A 25,208-nucleotide genomic window follows, 5' to 3' on the forward strand; every position below is an offset into this window, starting at 1 on the left:
CAAAAAACACAGTTTTGAGAGTGATCAACCATAACCAGCCAGATTCCAATTGCTGAAAAAGGTTCCTTTGTGGGAACCTGTAAAACTAATGAGTGACCCCGACTGGGAAGGGGGCGACCAAAGGCTTGGTCTTTGCCTACTTAAGGCTCTAGGAACCTTACTATACCAAGGTCTGATGTTAGATGCCCTTCCAGGAATACGCTAAAAGCGAAAACCTGACTCTTCAATGTTTATGGGGCTAAACCTTTATCTGCCCCTGACTGCAGGAACTCTAGAACGGCTACGAGGCTGTGCACATTGAAGGAGTTCTCTGAGCATCAGCTGTTGAACCGTCTCCATACCTTCAAGAAAATGGTCTGAGTTTCTATTTACCTGCAATTCAGAAGAGTGGCTATTAAACAGTCTGAGACCTCTTTGCCCTTCAGCAATTCCTTCTCAGTAGCCAAGCTGCAAGAATCCACCTGGGGACCGCAGACTGGACCCTGGGAGAAGGGACACTCCTAGACCGGGAAAACCCGGGGGGGGGGTTCTACTGACAGGCCCTTCAGAATGGAGAACCACGGCCTCCTGGGCCCAAGAGGTGTGATTAGAAAATAGGTAGTAATCTCCACCTGAAAACTTCCCTGACCCTGCAGGAATCAGAACGGGAGGGGAGAAAGCATAGCACTTAGAGAAACCCTAACTCTGTGCTTTAGTGTGTCTGCTCCCGACCTCCCATCTCCCCTGTTCATGGAACAGGAGATGGCTTCCTTTGCGTTTTCCCTTGAGAAAAAGAGAGGTCTATCCAAGGAATCCCCCAACTCTGGGTGATCCATTCGAAGAACCTCCTGCTTGAGAACCTGGTTGCTCTGAGGAAATCTAATATCAGGATTTGCTCTCCTTCAAGACAGATCACTGAAAAGACAGGATTTTAATATTCGGCCCATCTGAGGATGGCCTTCGCTAGGACCCATAAGGATCCGCTCCAGGAGTCCCCGTCCTGTCGACGCAAGCCACTGCCAAGGGATTGTTTCCACGACTCTTACATGAAGTCTCCAGAGAACTCTGAGAGGTCCTGAGAACCAGATCTACTGTTCTCAACTCCCTCCAATTTGAGGATCTCTTAGATTCCTTCCTGTACCAAACAGGAGTCTAGGTGTGTACCCCAACCTAAGCCGTTCGTATCGGTATCGTAACCACCCTGGATACTGGGAAACTCCATTCTAGGTCTTGTAACAAACGTGCTCCCTTTCCCAAAGGGACCTCTTTACCTGAGTTGGAACCAAAGAGTCCCAAGACCCCTGACTGTGGTCCCAAAGCTTCAAGATGAATAGTTTACAGAGGACGGTAACATGACCCCGTCCACTGAACTGCTAGGAGCGTGGCTGTCAGTAAACTCAACCTGCCTAACTGAGTTTTTGACGGTTGCCCTGGAGAAACAACAGTGCTCTATCTATCTTCTGGATCTTCTCCAAGGAGGGAAGACCTTTTGTTCTGTTGAGCCCAGCACCTACCCCAGGAAGGTGACCCCCTGGTAAGGAATTTAAGTTGGGTTTCTCTAGGTTCAGAGGCCAACCCAGGCTCACTAACAGGTCTTTTGTTACCTGTTGCTCCCAAATCGACTGCGTCAGAGAAGGTACAAACCGGAGAAGATCTTCAGGACACACGATCACCGAGACTCCCCTGAGACGCAGGAATGCCAGAACATCTACCATCACTTTGGTGAAGATAGGAGGAGGAAAGGGATAGCCCAAAAGGGAAGCGCTTTGAACTGAATGTGTAGCACCCCTACAGAAGTTATCACTGCCAGCCTAAGGAAACGCTGGTGGTTCTCTGCAATGGGAATATGCAGGTATGCATCCATACTATCCATGCCCTGAAACAGTTTTGGTGGAAGAGGTGCCCTCACCCAGTGACCAAAACCAACGAAAGCCATCTGTAGGTGACTAAGACACACAGACATTTCAGGTTCAGGATGAGCCTGAACTTTTTTCCCCAAAGGCTTATGAACCACAAAAATGTGAGAATAGGAGCCCTTTCTATATATCCTGCTGGGACCTGTATTACCACTTCCTGTTCCTCTAACTCCTGAAGAGGAAAGAAGGGCACATTTTGGCAGCTCAGTGACAAGGAGTCTCAAAAGAGGAGAGTTCTGAAAACTCCAAACGGTAACCTCTTACGATGATCCCCAACACAAACTGATTGGAGGTGATCATCTCCCACTGGGGGAGGAAGGCCTCTTTTTTACTGCTCCCCATATTTCTTCTTAAGGGGAAAGGCCTTTTTCTTATCAGCCGTGCGATCTAGCCCTGCTTCAAGACCTGGCCCAAACTGCAGTAAACAGTAGCAGTAACAGCAGCCTCCTGTAAAAAGGATTCCAGAGCTTTGCTTTGGACGCCTTGTCCCCCTGCCATGCCTTGACCCCCTGCCATGTCTTCAGCCTTGAGGCCCTCCAGGCTGAGTTGGTCAGAGCCGAAGATCTTGCATACATTCGCCTGGATTGAATCGAAGCAGCGTATGCCAACACCTTAAGCAGCATGGGAAAGGAGGATAGAAAGTCTCCTCTGCCGTCATTGCTTCATGCATTAATCTGGCTAAGCCGACACTTCATATTATGAGCCACCACTGTGGCCGCTATGGCAGGCTTAGATATTTTCTTAAGAGAAAAAGCCCATGCATCCTTCAGAAGTGAGTCCATCATTTCAAACATAGGGTCTGAAAGCATTCCCATGTCCCTGAGGACAGGTCAGTATGCCTGGACGTCTGAAGAAAGGTAGTCTCTAACCTGGGAGATTCTATTCCAGACAAGAGCTTCCTCTTCCACCCAAGAAAAAACCTTTGCTTTAATGCACCAGAAAAGAAAGGTTTTCCTTCGGGACCCCGCCATTCCTGATGGCATCGATCAAGACAGCATGAACCGGGAACACCCGCTTCCCCCAGGTCCTAGTACATCTGATCGTGGGGTGACAATGCCTTCTTCCTAAAGTGGTATGAATAGCTCTCAAGAGCTTATCCACTTCATCCAGGGGGAAGTTTATATCGAGGGGTTCTTTTGGGTTCCCCACCCAAGCCCTCACCTTTATCAGATTCCCTTGGGAGTCTGAGACGGCACTGTCAACTTCTTCCTCAACTTCCTCTCTGGAACCCTCTAGACTCTCCCTTAACCTGCAGGAGGAACATCCATCGGGTTAGGTGGAACACTCTGCTGTGCTGGTGAAAGAGTGCTCTGGAGCTGAGGCCACTGGAACCTTCCCAGAAGCCGCCAGATATGCACCGTGTTCTGCTGCCTGTTTCCTGATGGCGCTCAAACAGGGACCTGAACCCTCTGAGGCCACTGGAACCTTAGGTTAAAGGTCTGACTGAGCTATCCGGTGCTTCAATACACTCTTTACCAAGTGCCTTTGAACCAGGGATTCCCCAAAGAGGCTCTATATGAAGGACGCTCCCTCCTAGAACCAAGGGGAGACTTGCTCATGTCCTTCAGAGACCTAGAGATAAAAGAGCAGCATAAAATTCTAAAAAAAAAAAAAAAAAAAAAAAAAAAAGAAACACCAGCACTACTTAAGAGGACCACCGGGAGTGCCCTCCCCTAGGATCAATCTCCATCTGGATCCCAGACGCACTGCCCTTCCCCCCGACCACCTAGGGGGAAAAAACACCAGTGGAGCTACTGGTTGTAAGGTAAGGGAACCCCTCGCCAGGGCTTTTACCTTTGAGTGGCTGGTGCCGTTACTCCTGGAGCTCCCGAAGCCACTGCTTTGGACATTCTCCTGTTGAGGAAGAGTGGTACGAACGTGCCTCCAACAGCTACCTGTGCAACTGTAGAAAGAGAGGCTGCACCAGCCGAACGCTAGGTTCCCCTCCACGTGCCGCGTCCGGAACCGGAAGACGCGGATCCAACGAAGAGGTCCGCCCCCACCGGAATTGACGTCGCCCGCCAACCGGTCCGGCCTCTGGCTCCCAGCCGACTGGATACACAGGGGGGCCTTGGACGTCCTCGTTGCAGCGCCCCACTGGGCGAAACGCAGGGATGAACCTCCCCAAAAACTTCCTGCTTTCCCCAAGCGAAGATTGGAGTGCGTATATAGAAAAAGGTCAGTCAAAAGTTCAGCTTCCCCAGCCGACCGGACTGCCTGTTCCGTTAAAACACCCGCGGGTGAACGGACGGACGACCCTGTAAAACTTCCTGCTTTCCCCAAGCGAAGTTTAGGGTGTATAGACAGTACGAACGCTTCAGCTCCCCGCTGATCCGACTGTCAAGGGCCGACCGATAGACGGTCGGGTAACCGAGTGGGGCCGGGGCTCCGCTCGGATAGCTTCAGTCTCACCAACCGAATTCAGCTAAGGTTCCTTAGCGATGTCTCCCCACCGGAGGAAACACCATAACTGAGGAACGAAGGGAGGAGGAGGCTTAAATCATGAAAATGAAGGCGGTGTTTCCTAAGAGGGGAGGAGCCAGTGTCTCTCAAAGGTGGCTGTCCTGAAAGACGATTGGGGAAAATTTGTCATGCTGTGTTGACCAAGTGTAAACCAGGCAAATTACTTGTCATAGGTATTGTCAGTGTTTCCATATTGTGTTTATATTGTTTGTTTAACCCCTTGACGCTGACTTAACGCAAATATGCAGCCTTCTGCTTCAAGGGGTAGTACTGGGATGATGCCTGCAGCTGCCAGCATCACCCCAGTACCATTTTTCTTAGAGCAGGCAGTCGGCTTTTTGTAATAACAACTGATGCAGCTAAGCAGCTGCTTGGCTCTTATCTCCCCCCCCCCCCCCACCTTCTGCGGCTCACCTGCAGTCTCCCGTCCCCCCGGCAGGCCCGAGCAACCAGCCGACACATCAGTCGGCTGTCCGGAGACCCGAACAATGCCGGAATCGCCTTTGATCAGGTTTCAGATCTAGTGAGCTGGAAGCGATGTCATGACATCACTTTCGGTTTATTGAAGACACAAAGGCGCCAGATTTTAAAAAAACAACAACAGTATTCAAACACAGTCAAATTTGGCATTTTGAATGCTTTTAAATGCAAAGGAGAGATTTGGGGTCTTATAGAGTACTTAGCACTGCCTATTACTGTCACAAGGGATGTTTACATTCCTTGAGACAGCAATAAAAGTGATAAAAAAAAAAATGTAAGTGTAAAAATAAAAATAAATATAAAAAATAAAAATTTAAAGAGCCCCATGCCTCTGTGCAGAAGAGAACGCATAAGTAAAGTCGCACCCTCAAATGTAAATAGCATTCAAACCCCACATATGAGGTATGGCCATGATCATTAGAACGAGAGCAATAACTGTTGTCATGCAAGACCTCCTCTGTAACTTAAGGCAGGTAACCTGTAGAAATGTTTAAAGTGTCTCCTATGGAGACTTTTAGATACCGCAGTTTGTCGCCATTCCACGAGTGTGCACAATTTAAAAGTATGACATGTTAGGTATCCATTTACTCAGAGTAACATCATCTTTCACATTATGCAAACAAAAATTGGGGCAACTGTACTTTTTTTTCTTAATTTATGAAAGTGTATTTCTCTTTAAAAAAAAATTGCATTTGAAAGAGCACTGCGCAAATACAGTGTGACATAAAATATTGCAACAATCTCCATTTTATTCCATTTTATTTTCTAAGGCCTTTGCTAGAAAAGAGATTACATAGATAGATATTGTTTGGGGGTATTAAGTAATTTTCTAGCAAAAAAGACAGATTTTAAATCTGTAAGCAACAAGTGTCAGAAAAAGGCTAATGCCACGTACACACGAACTGACTTTCCAGCAGACTAGGTCCGACGGTCTTCCCGATGTACTTTCAGCGGAGTTCCGACGGACTTTCCGAACGAACGGACTTGGCCACACACACACAATCACACCAAAGTACGATGGATTTGACGTATGACCAGACTAGAATAAGGAAGTTCATAGCCAGTAGCCAATAGCTGCCTCAGCGTTGGTTTTTGTCTGTCGGACTAGCATACACACGAACGTATTTCGATAGGAACTGTTTCCAGCGGAAAAATTTTAAACGGGTTCTATTTCTAAAGTCCGTCTGATTTTTAGACAGCAAAGGTCCGATGAAGCGAACTGTCCGGTGGATTCATTCTGTCGGACCTTTGCTGTTGAAATGTCCGGTCATGTGTATGCGGCATTAGGTGTGAAGGTGTTAAATATCGGTTGTCTTAGTGTGTAATAGTTCTGTCATTTTTCAGTAAAATATGTGCTCTGTCAGGGAAAAACAAAAAAAAAAAGTGCTCTGCGTAGTCAATTTTCCATGCATTGCCAGCAAAAAAAATAAATAAATAAATAAATAAATAAATAAATAAAAAGCTCGGTCACTAAATTTTCATGCATTGTCGGGGGGAGAGAATGTGCTCTGTCAGTACATTTTCCATATATTGTCAGTAAAAATGGAAAGCAGATGTCTGTCAAAATGTGTGGTTAAAAAAATGCTAGACGAATTTTGGGAACTTAATACAGGATCCTCCTCCACAACTGTGACCTGGGACGCCTTCAAGGCTTTCACCAGAGGGCAGTACATCTCCTCCATTGCTGGAATCCGGAGGGAGCAGGCTGCGGTCACCACTGACCTACAAGCCGCAGCGCAGTCCCAGTCAGAAATTTATGCCGCTGACCCCTCAACCACAAACTACGACTCCCTTAATGCAGCGAAACGCGAGCTACACCTCCACCTCACTGAAGTGACTAGACTAGACCTGTATCGCAATAGGCAACGTTTTTTTTTTTAAGCAGGGAGACCGGAACTGTCCCCTCCTGGCGATGATGGCAAAGCATGACAGACCCTTGACGGCGATCCCCAGCGTGGTGCTCCTTCTGGTGAATCGGTCTCTTCCTTACCTGACGTCCTAGAGGCATTTTGTGAATATTACACCTCCCTTTACACTTCAGTTCTGCCATCGGATTTCCAGCCACGGCATCTTGCGCCCTGGCTGGACCCCTTGGCATTGGGATAGCCTTCTGCTGAAGAGAGAGAATCCCTTGTGAGACCGATTTCCCCAGGAGGAGGTACTGAGGGCGATGGGGTCCTTCCCTACTGGGAGGTCTCCGGGCCCGGATGGGCTCCCCATCGAGTTCTACAGGACTCACAGGGATCTGCTGGCTCCCAAACTAGCTCAACTTTTCACCCAATGCTTGGCCGATGGTGCCCTTCTGGCTTCCATGGCCCATGCCCACATCATCCTTATCCATAAAGCTCCTAAAGACCCCACATCCTGTGCCTCCTACAGGCCTATCGCCCTGCTCAACACGGACTTTAAGATCCTCACCAAACAGTTGACCCTGAGACTGCAGCCCCTACTACCCACTATCATCGAGACTGACCAGACCGGTTTCATAGCTAGAATAGAACAACGGACGTAAACTTAAGACGCCTGTTCACTAATATACACACGCACAGCACCTTAACGTAGGATCCAGGGTGGTGGCCTCCCTTGATATTGAGAAGGCCTTTGACACGGTCGAGTGGCCTTTTTTCTGGGCGGTCCTCCGATGGATGGGATTTCCCCTGGTATTCAATGAATGGATTAAGGTCCTTTACCGTGACCCCACCTCCGCCATCAGGCTGGGAGGGGCTTGTCACGGTCCTTCCAGTTGTCCTGGGGTACTCGACAGGGCTGCCCTCTCTCCCCGGCTCTATTTGCCATGCGAAACGGTTACCTAAATTCACATACCTATTTCGGCACTCTCCACAATGGATACCCAAATCCTTCTTCACACGTTTACACCACCTCCTTTTTGTGGGGTCCCCAGTCTCCCAGATACAGCTGGACCACGCTGATACGACCGATCTCTCAGGGTGGCTTGGTGTGCCCGGACTTATATAAATACTACGCAGCTAGTCACGGCGGTCTGGTGGCTCAGTCCGGACACCTCCAATCCAGCAGTTCAGATTGAGATGGCAGTGCTGGGATCCCTTGAGGCCCTCAAATTTTTACTCTTTCGAGGCCCACAAGCCCCCTATCCACTGACGCCCTCCATGCGCACTACGTTGCAGGCATGGGGAGCGGGTCTCAAAATCACACATTACCCTAAACGGGCAATTTCACCCAACGTCCCCCTTTAGCGAAACCCAACTCTGGAGCATATTTACAAATTGCCTGAGCCCCAGGCATGGACTAAATTGAACATAAAAACTATATCACAGATTGTTACCAACCAATCCCTGGTTCCGTTCTCCGAACGGAACTCGGACTTTAATGTGCCACGGTCCTATTTTTTCCAATATCACTAACTCTCCCATGCCTTCAGTAGCCAATTCTCCAGCTCCCCCCCGCAGCTGCTCCAGTCTCCACTAGAGGACCTCCTTAGGTCAGACTGTACAAAAAACCCACCTCTCAATTGTATTCACACCTGATCTTTGCCCCTCTCCCGGCGCTGGAAAAACTTAGAAACAAATGGTCCCGTGACATTCCCGAGCTTGACAACGACGATTGGGACGACATTTGGGACTCCCCCTTTAAATCTCGGGTCTCCCTGAGAGATCGCCTGATCCAGTTCAAGATCGTCCACCGGGCATACTTTACCCCCTACAGGTTGCATAAAATGAACCCTGACTCCCCTCCTGGGTGCTGGAGATGTGGTGGGATTCCTGCGGATTTCACCCATATCTTCTGGACCTGCCCAGCAATTGCCTGTTACTGGAAGGAGATTCTAGCCTTTAGTGAACAGGTTACCTCAGTACCACTACAACCGACCATGGCAACTAGCATATTGGGTCTGATTGAGCAACGAATCCCTACAGCAGCGGGTCGCACGTTTGTGGGACTCCTGCTGTTCTACACCCGCAAAGCAATCACCCTCAGCTGGCGCAAACCGACCCTTCCTCCTCTCTCTCTGTGGAAATAACTAATCAACAATAGCCTGTCTCTCTACAAAGACACTTACGCCAATAGAGGCTGCCCCAATAAGTATGGTAAAATTTGGTCTAAATGGTTGGCAGATCCCTCCTCAGCTTCGGGGGTCCCTTAGGGGTCCCAGACTCAAATGGCTCATGCAGGAGAACCGACTGAGCATATTCTGTTAGGATGTCAGAACACCAATGTACATAAAGGTTAATGATAGTACCCGGCGACCCAAGACCCAGTGGTGCTATACAACATACATACTGTTAGCCATATGCCTGGCATTTGTGTAGGACATAGCCATATGGAGTCCCCTCTGGGTTTCCAACGCTACTATGCAAGACCAATGTTTGTTTGATTGTCTTTGTCTTTGTTTAAATCAATATAAAGATTTTATAAAAAAAAAAAAAAAAAAAAAAAAAAAAAAAAACACACGCTAGACGCTTAATTCCCAAAAAAGGTACATGAGCTACTTTGGCATGTTCATCATGCACAGGGCGGCCCACTGAGATAAAGCGGCTAATCTATGCATGAAAACGTTCAGAACTGCTATGCATGAAGCAGCCTCAAACATTTCACGTGGAAATAAACATCAGACAGAAAGTAGGGAGGATATATACAAGATTTGGTTTGAGAGCGTTTTGCAAGACAAGCAAAATTTTTTACTACATTTTGATTTGATATACAAGCGATGTCTTGATATACAAGTAGCGTCAAGTCACAACTGAGTATAAAAGAGAAAAGAGGTGCCTCTAAGTGTAGCAATATGGTTACATTTAAAGTGGAGTTCCACCTAATTTTGAGAGGTGGTCTTAAACGAAAGACCACCTCTCCACCCCTCGTTTTCGGATATTTAAAAATTGTTTTTAACTTTCTCTTGTACCTTTTTTGGAAGTACGAAGAGTACTTCCGATCCAGCCGGGCCACGGCTGTCACATCCTCTTCTGCAGCAAGTCCCCCATTGTCTTCTGGAAGCTGTGTGTGTCCCAGAAGACAAGCTGGCCATTCGCAAAGCGCTGCGTGACTCGCGCACGTGCAGTCGGAAACCGGCGGTTGAAGCCACAACACTCCACTGCCAGTTTCCCTTAGTTGGAATGGCGGATGGATGGATCGGCCTCAAGGGGCCAACATCATGAGCTCCCTGGACAGGCAAGTGTCCTTGTTAAAAGTCAGCAGCTACGGTGTTTACAGCTGTCGACTTTTAAAAAAAAAAAAGATTAAAAAAATTTCAGCTGGAACACCGCTTTAATGAAAGTACAACATTTAGCAACTCACATGGTTGATGATTAAAGCAGGCACGTCTAAGTATGCAGGCATCCGGGGGAAAAGCTGTCCACATAGACCATCCTCCTCACCGCTATCAACGGCGTTCCTTCCACGCTGTGCTCCACAAGCTCTTCAAGCCTCGCTTTGAGATCGCTCTACTGCAGGGTAGTCTTCCCGATCACAAAGGCTACTTTCACACTGGGGTGTTGCGGGCGCTGGTGATAAAACAGCGTTACATTTAGCAGCACTTTCCCGTTGTTTTAGCGGCGCTATGCAGTTTTAACCCCCGCTAGTGGCTGAAAAAGAGTTAAAACTGCAGCGGTGATCCATTATTTTCTATGGGAAGGGGTGCTTTAGGAACGGTAAATACACCGCTTCAAAGATGTGGCTTGTAGGACTTTTTTGACCGCCCTGCGAGCGCAACGCTCCAGTGTGAACGCCCTCAGGGCGTTCACACTGGAGAGACAGCAGCGGCTGTTTCAGGGTGCTTTGCATGCGCTTTTTTTAGCGCTGTAGCGCCTGCAAAGCGCCCCAGTGTGAAAGGGGCCTAGAGGTTGTACCTTCATTAAATGTAATCATATTGCTACACTTGGAGACGCCTCTCTTCTCTATTATACTCACCAGCTCCTGATAAAGTATGCTTCTAATAGATAGAGATATATATATATATCACACATCACTTCAGCCTCAGTCCTCACTCAGCTTTCTACAGTCTCACACAAGTCCCACCTCTCCACCTTGCCATTGGACAGATCTGCTTGTTGTTCTAGAAAACTTGCTGTAGTAGGTCTTTGTGATTGGACGCAGCCGCCATCCATCAGCCAATGCCTGCCCGGCTAGCTCCAGCTGCTGGCGGGAAGGGGGAAGACGTGTAGGTGTAGACGTCACTCCCCGGCCTCTCTCTCCTCAGGCTCCGCACACAGGAAATACATGTATCGCAGAAGCAGAGCTCACACTCAGTGCTAACCTGTATAGGTGGAGTCTGTCACACGTTGTTTATCAGTGCTGGGCGGGCTTCTGTGTGCTGCACCAGAATAACCAAGGCCTGCCACTGTTCCCGATAGAACTGCTCTAACTCGTCTCTATTCAGTCCCTCTGCAGAGCGCACATAGCCGGAGAAGCTGCACATCACTGACACACATATACGAGCACAATATGAATCCAGCACAGAGCACACACAACCCGCAACCCACAATGTCCGCTGTCCCCATCCTCACTGACCTGCTTGTCCCATGCCATAACTGAGAGCTCCCTCACCGGCCACCCAGCCTTCCAGCGGTGTAAACATTGTGCTGGTGTCAATAAAGCTGGGCGGAGCGAACAGGGGGCGTGTACTCAGCTAACGGGCCAGGCAGGAGGAAGCTGCTATTGGCTGTCTGTGGAATTCAAACACTAGAGAGAGAGTGCACAGAGGTGACAGCTGAGAGCAGGTCCTGTGTTCTAATGACAGGGCTCAGGATCCCACACGTGTCCCTGGAAATGCAGCGGATTTAGCACTGAAAACAGAGCCTTCATTTCCTGTCTCTTTAATCAGCCAATGGGGTCCATTCACTAAAATAATCAGCGCACTCATTTCCCCAGAGGTTAGTGAATGTGATTTCCATCATCCACACAATACTTTCCTTGCAGCTGATTGGGTATTTTTGTTAGAAAGTGCTTGTAACGGCTGGGGTGAAGGCAATGTTAGATTCATTGGTAGGTAGAAGGCATTCACTAACAAATTAAAGCTGAAAGTGGTTGTAGATAGACATGTGCAGTGTAAAATATTTTGTTTCGGAATTTTGTTTTCGTCCGAAAAATTAATTAATTTAGTTACTCCCGAAATTCATTTTTATTTATTTTGTTTTTCGTTCAAAAATTGCATTTGTCCGAAAATCCACATGAATTACGGTCAAATCTGTCTTTGAAGGCTTATGGTGTCTGTCGAATGTATAAAGAAGATTCGACTGAGCTAGTATATAGCATACTTCGTGTCAACTTTAGAACCCTATTAAAGTCTATGGGACTCCAACGTTCAAAATCTAAAGTGCTAATTTTAAAGGCTAATATGCAAGTTACTGTCCTAAAAAGTGTTTGCCGTTTTTTCGGGAGCAATGATTTTAATAATGATTAAAGTGAAACAATAAAAGTGTAATATTCCTTTAAATTTCATACAGGGGGGGTGTCTATAGTATGCCTGTGAAGGGGCGCATGTTTCTGGTGCTTAGAACTGTCCCTGCACAAAGTGTCATTTATGCAGGAAAAAAAGTCCTTTAAAATCACTCGCAGCTATTATGAATTGTCGGCTCCGTAATACAGAGAACACTCATTGAAAGTCATTGATAAAAAAAAAAAAGCATGGGGGTCCCCCAAATTCAATTACCAGGCCTTTCAGGTCTGTTATGGATATTAAGGGGAACCCCGCGTCAAATTAAAAAAAATTGATGTGGGGGCCCCCCTAAATTTGGATTACCACCGCTGGAATCTTTTTTTTTTTTTAAGGAAAAGGAATTTTTCAAAAGTATGTTTGTCTTATTTAACTATTTTTTACACTTTCTTTGTGAAATGGTAGGGGTACTTTTGTACCTCCTTACCATTTCAAACAGGGGGGTGGGATCTGGGGGTCCCCTTGTTAAAGGGGGCTTCCAGATTCTGATAAGCCCCCTTCCTGCAGACCCCCACAATCACCAGCCAGGGTTGTGGGGATGAGGCCCTTTTCCTCATCAACATGGGGACAAGGTGCTTTGAGGGGTCACAGACCCCCAAAGCATCCTCCCAATGTTGAGGGCATGTGGCCTGGTACAGTTCAGGAGAGAGGGGGGGCGCTCTCTCGTCCTCCCCTCTTTTCCTGCGGCCTACCAGGTTGCGTGCTCGGATAAAGGGTCTGGTATGGATTTTTAGGGAGACCCCCACATCAATTTTTTTTTAAATTTGACGCAGGGTTCTCCTTAATATCCATACCAGACCTGAAGGGCCTGGTAATTGAATTTGGGGGAATTCCACGCTTTTTTTTTGATTATTTTTTTTTTTTTTTATCAATGACTTTCAATGAGTGTTCTCTGTATTACGGAGCCGACAATTCATAATAGCTTCGAGTGATTTTAAAGGACTTTTTTTCCTGCATAAATGACACTTTGTGCAGGGACAATTCTAAGCACCAGAAACATGAGCTCCTTCACAGGCATACTATAGACACCCCCCAGGTACGAAATTTAAAGGAATATTACACTTTTAATGTTTCACTTTAATCATTATTAAAATCACTGCTCCCGAAAAAACGGCCGGTTTTAAAAAATGTTTTTGCATTGATCCATGTCCCCTGGGGCAAGACCCGGGTCCCCAAACACTTTTTAGGACAGTAACTTGCAGAATCTTTTTTCTCTGTCGAATATTTTCTCTATATAATCTTGGACTAATAGAGGTAAGGTTAGGCACATTCGACCACAGGTTCAATAGACACAGATTGTTATTGTCAGAGTCACGTCGAATCTCCTATTCTATATTGAACTGTTGTAAAAACGAAAATAAAGCATTTATTTATGTCGGATCTTTCGTTTTTCGGATTCTGTGCTTTCGTTATCGTTTGTCAAAACGAAAATACCTGAAATTCGGACGAAAATGCATTCGGACGAAAACAAATGCACATGTCTAGTTGTAGAGGCTCGTTTTTTTTTCTTAACCACTTCAATACCGGACACTGCGGTCATACAACTCTGTACCCAAATTACATTTTTATCATTTTTTTTAATCACCACTGAGGTTTTTATTTTTTGCTAAAAAAAACAAAGTTTGGAAAAAAAAAAAGTTTTTCTTAATTTCCGTCAGAAAATTTAGTAAATAAGTAATTTTTCTCCTTCACTGATGAGGTTGCACTGATAAGGAGACACTAATATGCAACACTGATGGGCACTGATAGGTGACACAGATAGGCAGCACTGAAAAGCTGCACAGGTTGGGGTCACAGATGGGCACTATTGGGGCTGCAATGTAATCAGGGCACTATTACCTATACAAGCCTCCCCTGTAAAGGAGATGCCGCTGATCAGGTCTCCTCTCCTCGTGTGAGGCGAGCAGAGCCGATAAACGGCATCTCCTTGTTTACATGTGATCAGCTGTGATTGGACACAGCTGATCACATGGGTAAAGAGCCACAGGTGCACAAATTGCGGTGAGACTGGGTACCATCATATGATGGTGTCCCAGAACGAGAGTCGGTTAAAGAGGTTTATTCGTACCTGCTCTGTGCAATGGTATTGCATGGAGCGGTCCCTTGGCTCCTCATCACACCTGTTGTCAGTCCTGGAGACCATCACATCTGCCTTCCTCCCTGCACAACATCACATTTGTCTTCAGGCCTGCAGAACGTCACATCTGTCTTCAGCCCTGCAGAATGTCACACCTGTCTCCTGCCCTGCAGAGCATCGCACCTGTCCCCTGCCCTGCAGAACATCACACCTGTCTTCATCCCTGCAGAACATCACACCTGTCTCCCCTCTCCCAGCCCTGCAGAACATCACACCTGTCTTTAGCTTTGCAGAACATCACACCTGTCTTCATTTCTGCAGAACATCACACATTTCTTCAGCCCTGCAGACCATCACACCTGTTATCAGTCCTGCAGACCATCACACCCATCTTCAGCCCTGCACAGCATCAAACCTGTCTTCACACCTGTCTCCAGCCCTGCACACCATCACATCTCTCTCCAGCCCTGCACAGTATCACACCTGTCTTCAGCCCTGCACACCATCACATCAGTCTTCAGCCCTGTACAACATCACACCTGTCTTCCCTCTCCCAGCTCTGCAGACCATCACACCTGTTTTTCCTCTCACATCCCTGCAGAACATCACACCTGTCACCCCTCTCTTAGCCCTGCAGAACATAACACCTGTCTCCCCTCTCCCTGCAGAACATCACATCTGTCTCCCCATTCCCTGCCCTGCAGAACATCACACCTGTCCCCCATCTCCCAGCCCGGCAGACCATCACAAGAGAGGAGAGACGTTCTCTAGGGCTGGGAAAGGGGAGACAAAGCACTGTCAGTGAATTAAGGAACGTGCCATAGTTCTTGCCTTGCAACTGGACCCCCTATACCTCAGAGCTCTCCAGATCTGCCTCCATATGGCTGTAAAAGCTCTCAGTCATAGCTCTATTCTTCAGCAGCCCAACCAGCTTCTCCACCTGCAGGACAAGGTAGGAAGAGCAGCAAACCAGAAGGGAATTAGAAGGCTCAGTCCTAAGCAGGGATAGAGTAACAGGCAAAGCAGAGGTGTCTGGCTGCCCTCCACTTTGGCAGCCTGACAACGCTGGGGCAGGAGACACTACATGCACATTTTGTAACAGGGCACCAGAAGCAGTTAATGTCAAATGTTACTTCCACTCATCCTGGCGTCAGCCCTGCTTCAGACTTTCCCAGGCAATGCAGGCTCAACGGGCAGCTGCTTTGGGCCCCACAATAATGACCCGTGGATGCTGCCCCTTGTGCCCCACGTTAAAGATGGCCCTGCTCCTCTCCCTCAGAGGATTTGACTGAAAGCATCCATTGGCTCCTGCTGCTGCCTGAGTCTTTTGTGAAGACCAGGAAGAGGGGAAAAAATAACTGCAGCTGGATCAAGAGAGGGCTCAGGTAATTGTTTGGGGGGGGGGGGGACAAGTTTGAAGATGTTTTTTACCTTAAAGTAGAACTATAGGAAAACTTTCTTTTCATTTTGGACAGAGCAAGGGAGGGTTATAACCCCTGACAGATTTATTATTATTTTATTTTTTTTGCCATCTGTGTCCCTTTGAGGAGATTTTCCTTTACTTCCTGTCCCACAGCCAAACAGGAAGTGAGTGGAAATTCCTGCAAATTAAGGGAATTCCTTGGGGACCCCCAGGTCACCAGAACTAGTGTCCCCATTGGAAGATTTCCCCTCTATTACTTTTCTGGGGACAATCCAAAATTTGGGATTTACTTTTACTTTCAATAATAATGGTATACAGGACAAATATAGGGGAGAATGTCCCTAATAGGAAAACAGCCAGCAATAAAAATGGACAAGCCTTCTAATCCATCTCCACTCCATCCAGAACTAAAAAGAACGTTTTGCCTTTAGTTATATACTTTAATGCAGGGACTGAATTACTGTGGGGGGGGATTAAACTTTAGAACTATTTGAACTCCAACTAACACTTTGTAAGCAGTTACAGCAACCGTTTTCTTTTTGGAATAAAGGTTTTACATAAATGAATAAAAGCTGATTGTTGCACCCCTGTCACTGCTACGTTGTTTGTCTGAGTACATCAACTGCCACTTTTGCTGGACAGCTTGTTCTGTTAAAGGACCTTGAAAAACAATAGACTTACTGGCAAGATCAACAGGTAAGCATGAAGAAAGTGGAGGTTCGGGGGTTTAAGAAACAGTTAGCCTCCACAGTCCAAGTAAAGGAGATTGAAGTGACGTTAGCGGAAGCGGAATATGTCAAAGACCCCACTAGAGAGAAGTTTATGACTTTGCGGGCCAGAACCAGGGAGTGCAAGACAGTTCTAACAGATCGTATCACCAAACTTGCACAACGTAGACGAATCTTTGAATTTGGCGACAAGAATGGCAGGTTACTGGCATATTTGGCGCGGCCCGACTACCTTCCGGTTTACATTAAAACAGTATATGATAACTGCAAACTAGAAGTCTGTGACTCAACTGACATTCTGAAAACTTTTTCTCAATTCTATGAAGAACTAAACAGGTCTTGTACCCCTCTGGGAATGGATAACTTGGTAACTTACATGAAGGACATTGACTTACCTAGATTATCGTAAGAGGACAGCTTAATTTTGAAAGCAGGTATTACAGTGGAGGAGGTTGAGGAGGTGATTGCATCCTTTCCTCCTGGGAAATCTCCTGGGCTAGACGGCCTCCTTTCTGAATGGTATAACACGTTTCAGTTTGGCATGGCTCCACGCTTACTTAAAGTATTTAATGCGGCTAGGTCGGATGGGAGATTACCTCCTTCGATGAGAGAAGCCTCAGTTGTCCTGATCCCAAAAGGGGGGAAGGACCCCGGAGAGTGTGACTCTTACCGTCCGATCTCGCTGATGAATGTTGACACAAAAATTCTAGCCAAAATACTGGTGAGTAGGCTACGATCAGTAATCCAAAAGCTGGTGGATGCGGACCAAATGGGCTTTATTCAGGGAAGGTGCGCACAGATGAACATTAGAAGACTGTTTGTGAACCTCTAGACTGCTTACGACAACCCCCGGGACTAGAATAGTGGGCTCTCTAGATACAAAGAAGGCCTTTGATTCCGTGGAGTGGGCATATTTGTTCCTTCTCCTGGAATCTTATGGTTTTGGACCTATCTTCATCTCCTGGGTACGACTCTTATACACAGACCTGTTGGTGAGGTTGAGGATCAATGGCATTATTTCAGATTCCTTTCCTATTTTTAGGGGCACCAGGTAGGGGTGCCCACTTTCACCCCTCCTGTTTGCCCTGGCCATAGAGCCCCTAGCAGATAAACTCAGCGAATCTCCGAATCTGACAGGACTCCGATTGGGGGAGTTTGAAGAACGAGTCTCGCTCTACGCAGACGATATGTTGCTATATTTGCAGGACCTGGGGCCCTCACTCTCAGAAGCTTTCCGATTGATCCAGGAGTTTGGTGACTTCCCCCGAGTTTCAGATCAATTAGAAAAAATCCTCTCTTTTCCCTATTGACGAGCATGTGACGGTCCCCTTAGACTGCCCCATCCCATTATCTACCTCTTTTAGATATTTGGGGATTGAAGTCAGACTTCCCATCTCAAGGTTTCTGGAGACAAACTTGACGCCGGTTGTGGTTAATTTTCGGGAGAAGGTACAGAAATGGCGAAACTTACCAATCACTCTGATGGGGCAAATAAATCTATTTAAAATGGTGTTCCTTCCTAGGTTTTTCTCTATTCTCTGGTTTTTGTGGCACTACGTGTCTTCAGACACATTGGCTCCATTATTGTGGGTTTCCTGTGGGGCACCAAGACACCCCGGGTATCTTTGGCAGTTTTAAAGCTACCAATTACAATGGGAGGGATGGCCCATCCTGACCTGCGATCCTACTTTATGGCTTTGCAGCTTTCCTTTTTTGCACTGGCAACTTTGTCCACAAACGCCCAATGCCACTGCCCTGCTGGAGGTGGTGGTTGCCACAGGAAACTCTACAAAACCTGCTATACAGAAGAGGGATCCCAGGGAAGAAGGTGGGATCGGTAATGGCACTCCCAGGGAAAGTCTTTCATCTATGCTCACAATGGAGGAAAGATGATCCCCTGTGGCTATCCCCAAATAGCCCCATATGGTATAATAAAACCCTCAGGGAGTTTCTAAAAATACCGGATGGGCATAAAACATTGGCTACATATGGTATAAAGTATTTACATCAGATCTGTCAGGATAACCGTCTCTGTACTTTTGCACAACTAAAGGAACAATTTGGAATACCTACGACCTGGGGCTTCCACTATGCTCAGCTCTGCCATGCAGCAGCGGTGCAGTTTGGGAGAGGTTAGATTATGGTACAGAATATGGACTTGGAGAAGGTGTTGATTGACCCTGACCCAGCTAAGCGAATCTCTATGGGGCAGTGGGCCCGGGAATAATGAATACAAACACTGAGTCCATGGCTCGATGGGCAGCGATAATCCCAGAGCTGTCGGAAAATCTGTGGCAGGAGGTATTGGACACGTATTTGGAGTTGGTTATGTCCTCTACAGATAAAATGAGCCAGTTCCGCTATTTACATCAACAGTATTATACACCAACTAGACTTTATAGTATGCAGAGGAGAGAGACGGCAATCTGTCACAAATGTAAGGAGGCAGATGGCACCTTCCTTCATATAGTGTGGGAATGTGAAAAAGTAAGACCAGTATGGTTGCAGGTAACCACCTTTTATTTCAGACCAGTTCGATCTACCTAACATCTGTTCACCCCTACGATGCCTTTTAGGTGTCTTTGATCAAGAGGAGATGAACACATACATTCCTTAGAATTTTATTTTTTGGCGTGAGGAAACTCATCACCAGACGTTGGATACATTACGAACTGCTGACGCTGGGGATGTGGAAAAAATAATGAATACTGACATGCTAATGTATAAAATGACTTATGAAGCTAGAGAGGCTCCCAAGAAGTTTAGAAAGGTATGGTCTAGTTGGCTAGTCTCAGAAAATATGCTGGAAGAAGAGGTGGATGTGGATAATTAGTCTAATAAAACACTAGACCCAAATCCAATTTTAATGGTTTTTGAAAAAAAAGCACATGTTTCTTGATATATGAGGGGGGAGGAGCTGCCTTAGCTCCGAACCCCACCAAGTATGCATAACATATGTAAAATGGGTATGGTTAATGATGGATGTTGGATTTTCAGTTGAATCAGATGTAACCCTGTCTGTTGTAATGTATGTATACAGTGTGCAAAATAAAATCTTTTTTCCCCAAAAAATAAAAAAAGGATAAAGAAAGTAAAAGTAAAAAAAAACAAAATGCAGCCAACACCTCTAAGTATTGGTAAACTGTGTATTTCTAAATGTATAAAATATAACTGTATTCATATTTATAGATAATAACATACGATTGCCTAAGACCATGTGTGTCAAACACAAGGCCTGTGGGCCGAATCTGGTTCTCCTGGCCATTTCATATGGCCCTTAGACATGTGCATTTCGTTTCGCTCCGAATCGAAATTCGGACGAATTTTCATTATTCAGACATTCGGATGCATCCGAATTACCGAATTACAATGCTAACGAATTTAACCAAATTCGGACGAAATTCGAATCAAATTCGAAAAATTACATTTTTCGACCCGAATTTGGGGCCATGGGTCTCAGGGCCACTTATTGCTAGAAACCCCAAATTTGGTATGCAAAAAAGTGACCCCTAGATATGTGGCCCCAAAGTCGGGTCGCAAAATGCCATTCTCTGCTGCAGAAAAGTACTTGACATTTTGTGACCCGACTTTGGGGCCACGTATCTTGGGGTCACGTGGTGCTAGAAACCCCAAATTTGTAGAAGTTGTAGTGCTAGTTCAATTGTCTTTGCATACCAAATTTGGTGTCTCTGCAAAAGAAATTAAAAATAAAATAGATAGCATTATATTCTCTTCTATTGTTTTTCTTGTCTATTCTCTATTTCCATTCTAATCTTCTCTATTCAAATTCATTCAATACGAAAAAAAAATAAAAAAAATAAAATAAAAATAAATATATATATATATATATATATATATATATATATATATATATATATATATATATATATATTTATATATTTATTTATTTATTTCCGACATTCGAATTTCGTATAGAATGAATTCAAATTTGAATAGAAAAGATTAGATTAGAATGGAAATAGAGAATAGAGAGAAAAACAATAGCACAGAATATAATATAGATACTATCTATTTTATTTTTAATTTCTTTTGCAGATTACTATTTGTTTCCATAAGATCTCGTGCAGACTATTAGCATCTATTTCATTTTAGAATAAAATATAATATATTCTATTCTGTTCTATTGTTTTTCTAGTCTATTCTCTATTTCTATTCTAATCTTTTCTATTCAAATTCGAATTCATTCTATACGAAATTCGAATGTCGGAAATATATATATATATATATATATATATATATATATATATATATATATATATATATATATATATATAATTTTTTTTTTTTTTTTTTTTTTTAAGGAATATAAAAGAATAGACTAGAAAAACAATAGAACAGAACAGAATACAATATAATATATTCTGTTCTATTGTTTTTTCTAGTCTATTTTCTATTTTATTATAATCTTTTCTATCCAAATTTAAAATTAATTAATTAAACAATTTTAATTCATACTATTCGAAATTCAATTTTATTCTATTCAAATTTGAATTTCAGAAGATGGTTGTATATTCTTTCTATTTTATTCTATTAAATTATATTTTTTTATATTCTGTTCTAATCTTTTCTATTTGAATTATACATTTTGGAAGATGGTTAGTTACTTATACTTACTTATATATAACTGTCACATCAACTTTTCATACTTGCAGTGTACCAGTGCAAAAAAACACACACACATCTTATTTCATTTATATTTATGGTATCAATGAAGTTGTCAGCATGCCTGATTGAAGAAGTCACGGATGTCGATCGCAAGGCAAGTGCATATGCTGTATGTCATTGTCCACTTGCCACAAGTTGTGTATTGTATTTGTCCACTTGCCACCTCACCTGCCACAAGTTGTGTATTGTCCACTTGCCACGTCACCTGCCACAAGTTGTGTATTGTCCACTTGCCACGACACCTGCCACCTGACCTGCCACAAGTGCCACGTGACCTGCCACGTGGCCAGCCACAAGAGCCACGTGACCGGCCACGAGTGCCACGTGACCTGATACGAGTGTCACGTGACCAAATTGTGGATTGTCCTCTTGCCACGTCACCTGCCACCAAGTGACCCCAGATATGGGCAATATGCCAAGTACTTTTCTGCAGCAGAGAATGACATTTTGCGACCCGAATTTGGGGCCACGTATCTTGGGGCCACTTATAGCTGGAAACCCCAAATTAGGTATGCAAACACAGTAGACCTAGCACTACAACATCTCCAAATTTGGGGTTTCTAGCACAAAGTGACCTGAGATACGTGGCCCCAAAGTTGGGTCACAAAATGTCAAGCACTTTTCTGCAGCAGAGAATTACATTTTGTGACCCGACTTTGGGGCCACATATCTCAGGGTCACTTATAGCTAGAAACACCAAATTTGGTATGCAAACACAACAGAACTAGCACTACAAAATCTCCAAATTTGGGGTTTCTAGCACCAAGTAACCCCGAGATACATGGCCCTAAATTTGGGTCGCAAAATATTTTCGAATCCGGTTGAAATATTTTCGAATGCGACCGATTTTTCGAATTCGGTAGAAAACGAAACGAAATCCGAAAACGAATTTAATGAATTTAACTAATATAACTAAACAAAATTAATTAATTAACGAATTGAAACGAAACTAAACTAAACAAATTTTTTCCTTTTGCACATGTCTAATGGCCCTCACACCTCCCCTGCAGCTGTGGCACCCCCACTTTGTCTCTGCCCCACCTTGTCTCAGCAGTTGGCAGCAGAGAGGAGGACAGAACTCCTCCTACAGATCCTGTGCCTCTTTGTGCAGCCACAGCACCACCTGTCATCTACTTCTCCTCTGATCTCTGCTTTCAGCAGTCTCTGCCAGCTGACTCCAGCCCTCCTCTGGTCCTCCTCCAGACTCTACACTTTCTGCTTCTCAGCTCCACCCCCATCTTCTTCCCAGAAGCAGCACAAGGTAAGGAGGTGCAATGTGATTTAAGGAAGGGTGGCGGACTCTTCTAATGGTTGGGGGGGGGCTCTTGACATCTAATGTTAAGGGGGGTGGGTGCTCTGGACATCTAGTATAACAGATACAACTGGCCCTTTGAAGGCAACCATAATGCTAATGCGGCCCACTATAAAATTGAGTTTGACACTTCTGCCTTAGAAGATCAGAAGGATTGCTTTTCTGGGTTGAATAATGCTATCAGACCCTTTGCATCGCAAGGTGAACGTAAGCCCCAAAGAGAAGGGAACAGGGTCTAAGGAGCCACCCAGTATTAATCAGAGAACCCAGCAAGAGTCAACTGACAACAGGCAGTAAAAACAAATTTGGTACCAATTCAGCAAGCAAGGTCATGATGAAACCAGAAAAAGGTCAGGACAGGCAGATGCCAATGATTGTCAAGAAACAAGCAGAGGTAGTAAATAGGTATCAGAACTAAAACAGAGATCACAGGTACAGGAGCCAGGGAATAAATCATTTGTTAGCTCTTGGTTCAGGCAGCTTCTTATCATACTGAGCAAGTTTGAATAGCTTTCCTATGTATAGAAAAAGTGCACAGCAGCAATTCTTGCTAAGAAGGAGCATGGCATCTAAACACTGATAGTAAAATACCTGGGGCACATTTTGGGGGAATTCTAAATAGGTTGCACAGATGGACAGGAAACAAGCATGGGACTCAAGCGTAGAACAGAAGACTAATCCTGCAGATGGCAGAATAAATAGTGCTATAGGTTGATTGGGGTAACAGCAGGGGCGGATTGACCATTCGGGCACTCGGGCACTGACCGAGGGCCCCATGCCACTAGGGGGCTCCATCAGGGTTGCCAGCCTCAGTAAAACCAGGAGCAGATTGTAAAAATCTGTGTATTGTTACATCTGTCCCTGAAATGTCTGACACGACATCATTTTGATGTAAAATTTTGGAGGCTATGTCTGCTCCGCCCCTCCACTATCTCTTCAGCCAATGGGAACACAGTGTACATGCCCCCTTCCCCAACCTGGTGTCCTATCATATTGTGTCCCCCATCGGATTGTGTCCACTGTGTACTGCGCATGCACAATACACAGCACACACAGATTCCGAAAATAGCAGAAGATTAACGGCGCCTGTGCCGTGAGTCCAGGTTCTAGCCCCACCATCCAAGTGGACATAGAGTTAGAAAATAAAAGAGCCGAGAGCAGCGAGGCCGTGCCTGAAGCGTGGCGAGCGAAGCAAGCCTGCGAGGGGCCCTCTAATATCGGCAGCCCTATATTCACTTGGATGGTGGGGCTTGCACCTCCACTCATGGCGCAGGCGCCGTTCATCTTCTGAGATTTTCTGAAGATCCTTCTGCTCCATACTGTGCAAGTGCTGTGCCTGCGCAGTACGGGGCGGACAGTATCCAATGGCCGGACTGAATATGCCAGAACACCGGCTTCTTTGAATACAGAGCAGGAGAAGCCAACATCTGGAGGAGAGAAGAGGGAGGCGGGGACACAGCCTGCAGTGTGGGATGGACTTCAGGCTGATACAAGGTAAGCTAACTTGGCTGAGTTAAATGTAGTTTTATCAGTGCTTTCTCTGGTGAGCAGAGCTCCTGTCTCTGAGGCTGTTAGATCGTTTTTCTGTGTGTGAGAAGTGCCCTTCTCCTGGGGGAAGAATGTTCTGAACATCTCCCCTAATCTCTGCTACATCTTCCTAATGATTACCTGCCCAACACTACACAGGCACATCATCCTCCTCTCCTGTATTACCACCAAATGTGTCTGTGAGCTGCTGGGGCACTACAAGTCCCAGCATGTCAGGAGATGGGGGCAGCAGCAGTGTGTTAGACTGTGTAAGGATTAAGGTATGTCTAAACAAAATGGTTGACAGTATGTCTTACTAAATACATGTCTTTCTCTATACTTCTCAGTAAAATAAGGACTCATCATCTTTAGTCACGTACGCATAAGAGGCCGCATCAGCCCTAAAAAGCAGTCTACGCCCAGAAGATTGTCTTATCAGCTGATAACACCCGGAGAATTGCTTTTTCTTTGAAAAATGTTGTTTTTTTACATTGCTGATGTTTGCCCTTTTCTGTCTATAAAAGAGAAGTAATAAAGAGCTCAGAGTCAGAGAGAGTCAGAGTTAAGCACGGACTTCTGAGCAGAAATACTGAATACCTCCGTGTCTCTTTGCTTAGATAAGAACTCTAACTAACAATTGGGAAACGGTAACATAACCTGACAAATAGGTGACTTGTTGAGGTCACACCTAACATTTCTGGCGCCGCGAACAGGGACCTGCAGAAAGAAACTACAAGAGGCGAACGAACATAAGGACGGAACGAAATGGTCGGGCACATCAAGAACCACAGACAAATCCTGCGCAGGTAAGAAAAGCTTTATTTTCTTATAAACTCTGTGCTTCTTAGATCTGTGCCCACCTGATCTGTCTGAATTGTTCTTCAGGTAAACACCAACCTCTGTAGTAAGCGGGTCTTGAACTTAATATTTTGGCTTATGTTACCGTTGTTTCTTGTCTGTCTACTTGTCATCTGTCTGTTGTGACTGAGATAAGCCCTGTTTGTATGGTGTGAATTGAAACATATATCATCCCAATGGGTAACGGAATGCGCCTTTAACTCGTAAGAGTACTTTGGGGGTCCGACACTTAAGTTTGATATACGCTTTTTGATTCATGAGCCTAAAAACGGGTTGAAAGTATAAGTCCTGACTGCCTCGATAAAGCAGGAATAAGAAACGAATGCTGAGAGATTCCATGGTAATGGGAAGGGA

General features: G+C 45.3%; 1 protein-coding gene and 1 long non-coding RNA gene across 7 annotated transcripts in view; one reads left to right on the top strand and one right to left on the bottom strand.

Moving 5' to 3' along the window:
* The window catches only part of MPHOSPH9 (M-phase phosphoprotein 9), a 176,651-nt gene extending 165,228 nt beyond the window's left edge, over positions 1-11,423 (bottom strand). For 3 of the 6 annotated variants that reach the window (XM_077461903.1, XM_077461902.1, XM_077461899.1), the window contains exons 1-2: positions 11,319-11,414; positions 10,107-10,312 (exon numbers count right to left, since the gene is read on the bottom strand). In XM_077461903.1, coding sequence (XP_077318029.1) covers positions 10,107-10,148 — 42 coding nt within the window. In that variant the 5' untranslated portion in view covers positions 10,149-10,312; positions 11,319-11,414. Of the gene's footprint in view, positions 1-10,106; positions 10,313-10,826; positions 10,956-11,318 lie in introns of those variants that run through there. The other 3 variants (XM_077461900.1, XM_077461904.1, XM_077461901.1) reach the window with 3 other exon arrangements.
* Positions 11,424-11,500: 77 nt separating this feature from the next.
* On the top strand, positions 11,501-24,590 carry LOC143940471 (uncharacterized). The gene is made up of 3 exons (XR_013263876.1): positions 11,501-11,680; positions 22,316-22,418; positions 24,344-24,590. It is a non-coding gene; the product is annotated as an uncharacterized LOC143940471 (long non-coding RNA).
* The last annotated feature ends 618 nt before the right edge of the window (positions 24,591-25,208 follow it).

Source organism: Lithobates pipiens, unplaced genomic scaffold, assembly GCF_037356315.1.
Source record: "Lithobates pipiens isolate NorthernLeopardFrog02 unplaced genomic scaffold, aLitPip1_a1.2 Scaffold_3, whole genome shotgun sequence".
Classification (NCBI taxonomy): Eukaryota; Metazoa; Chordata; class Amphibia; order Anura; family Ranidae; genus Lithobates; species Lithobates pipiens.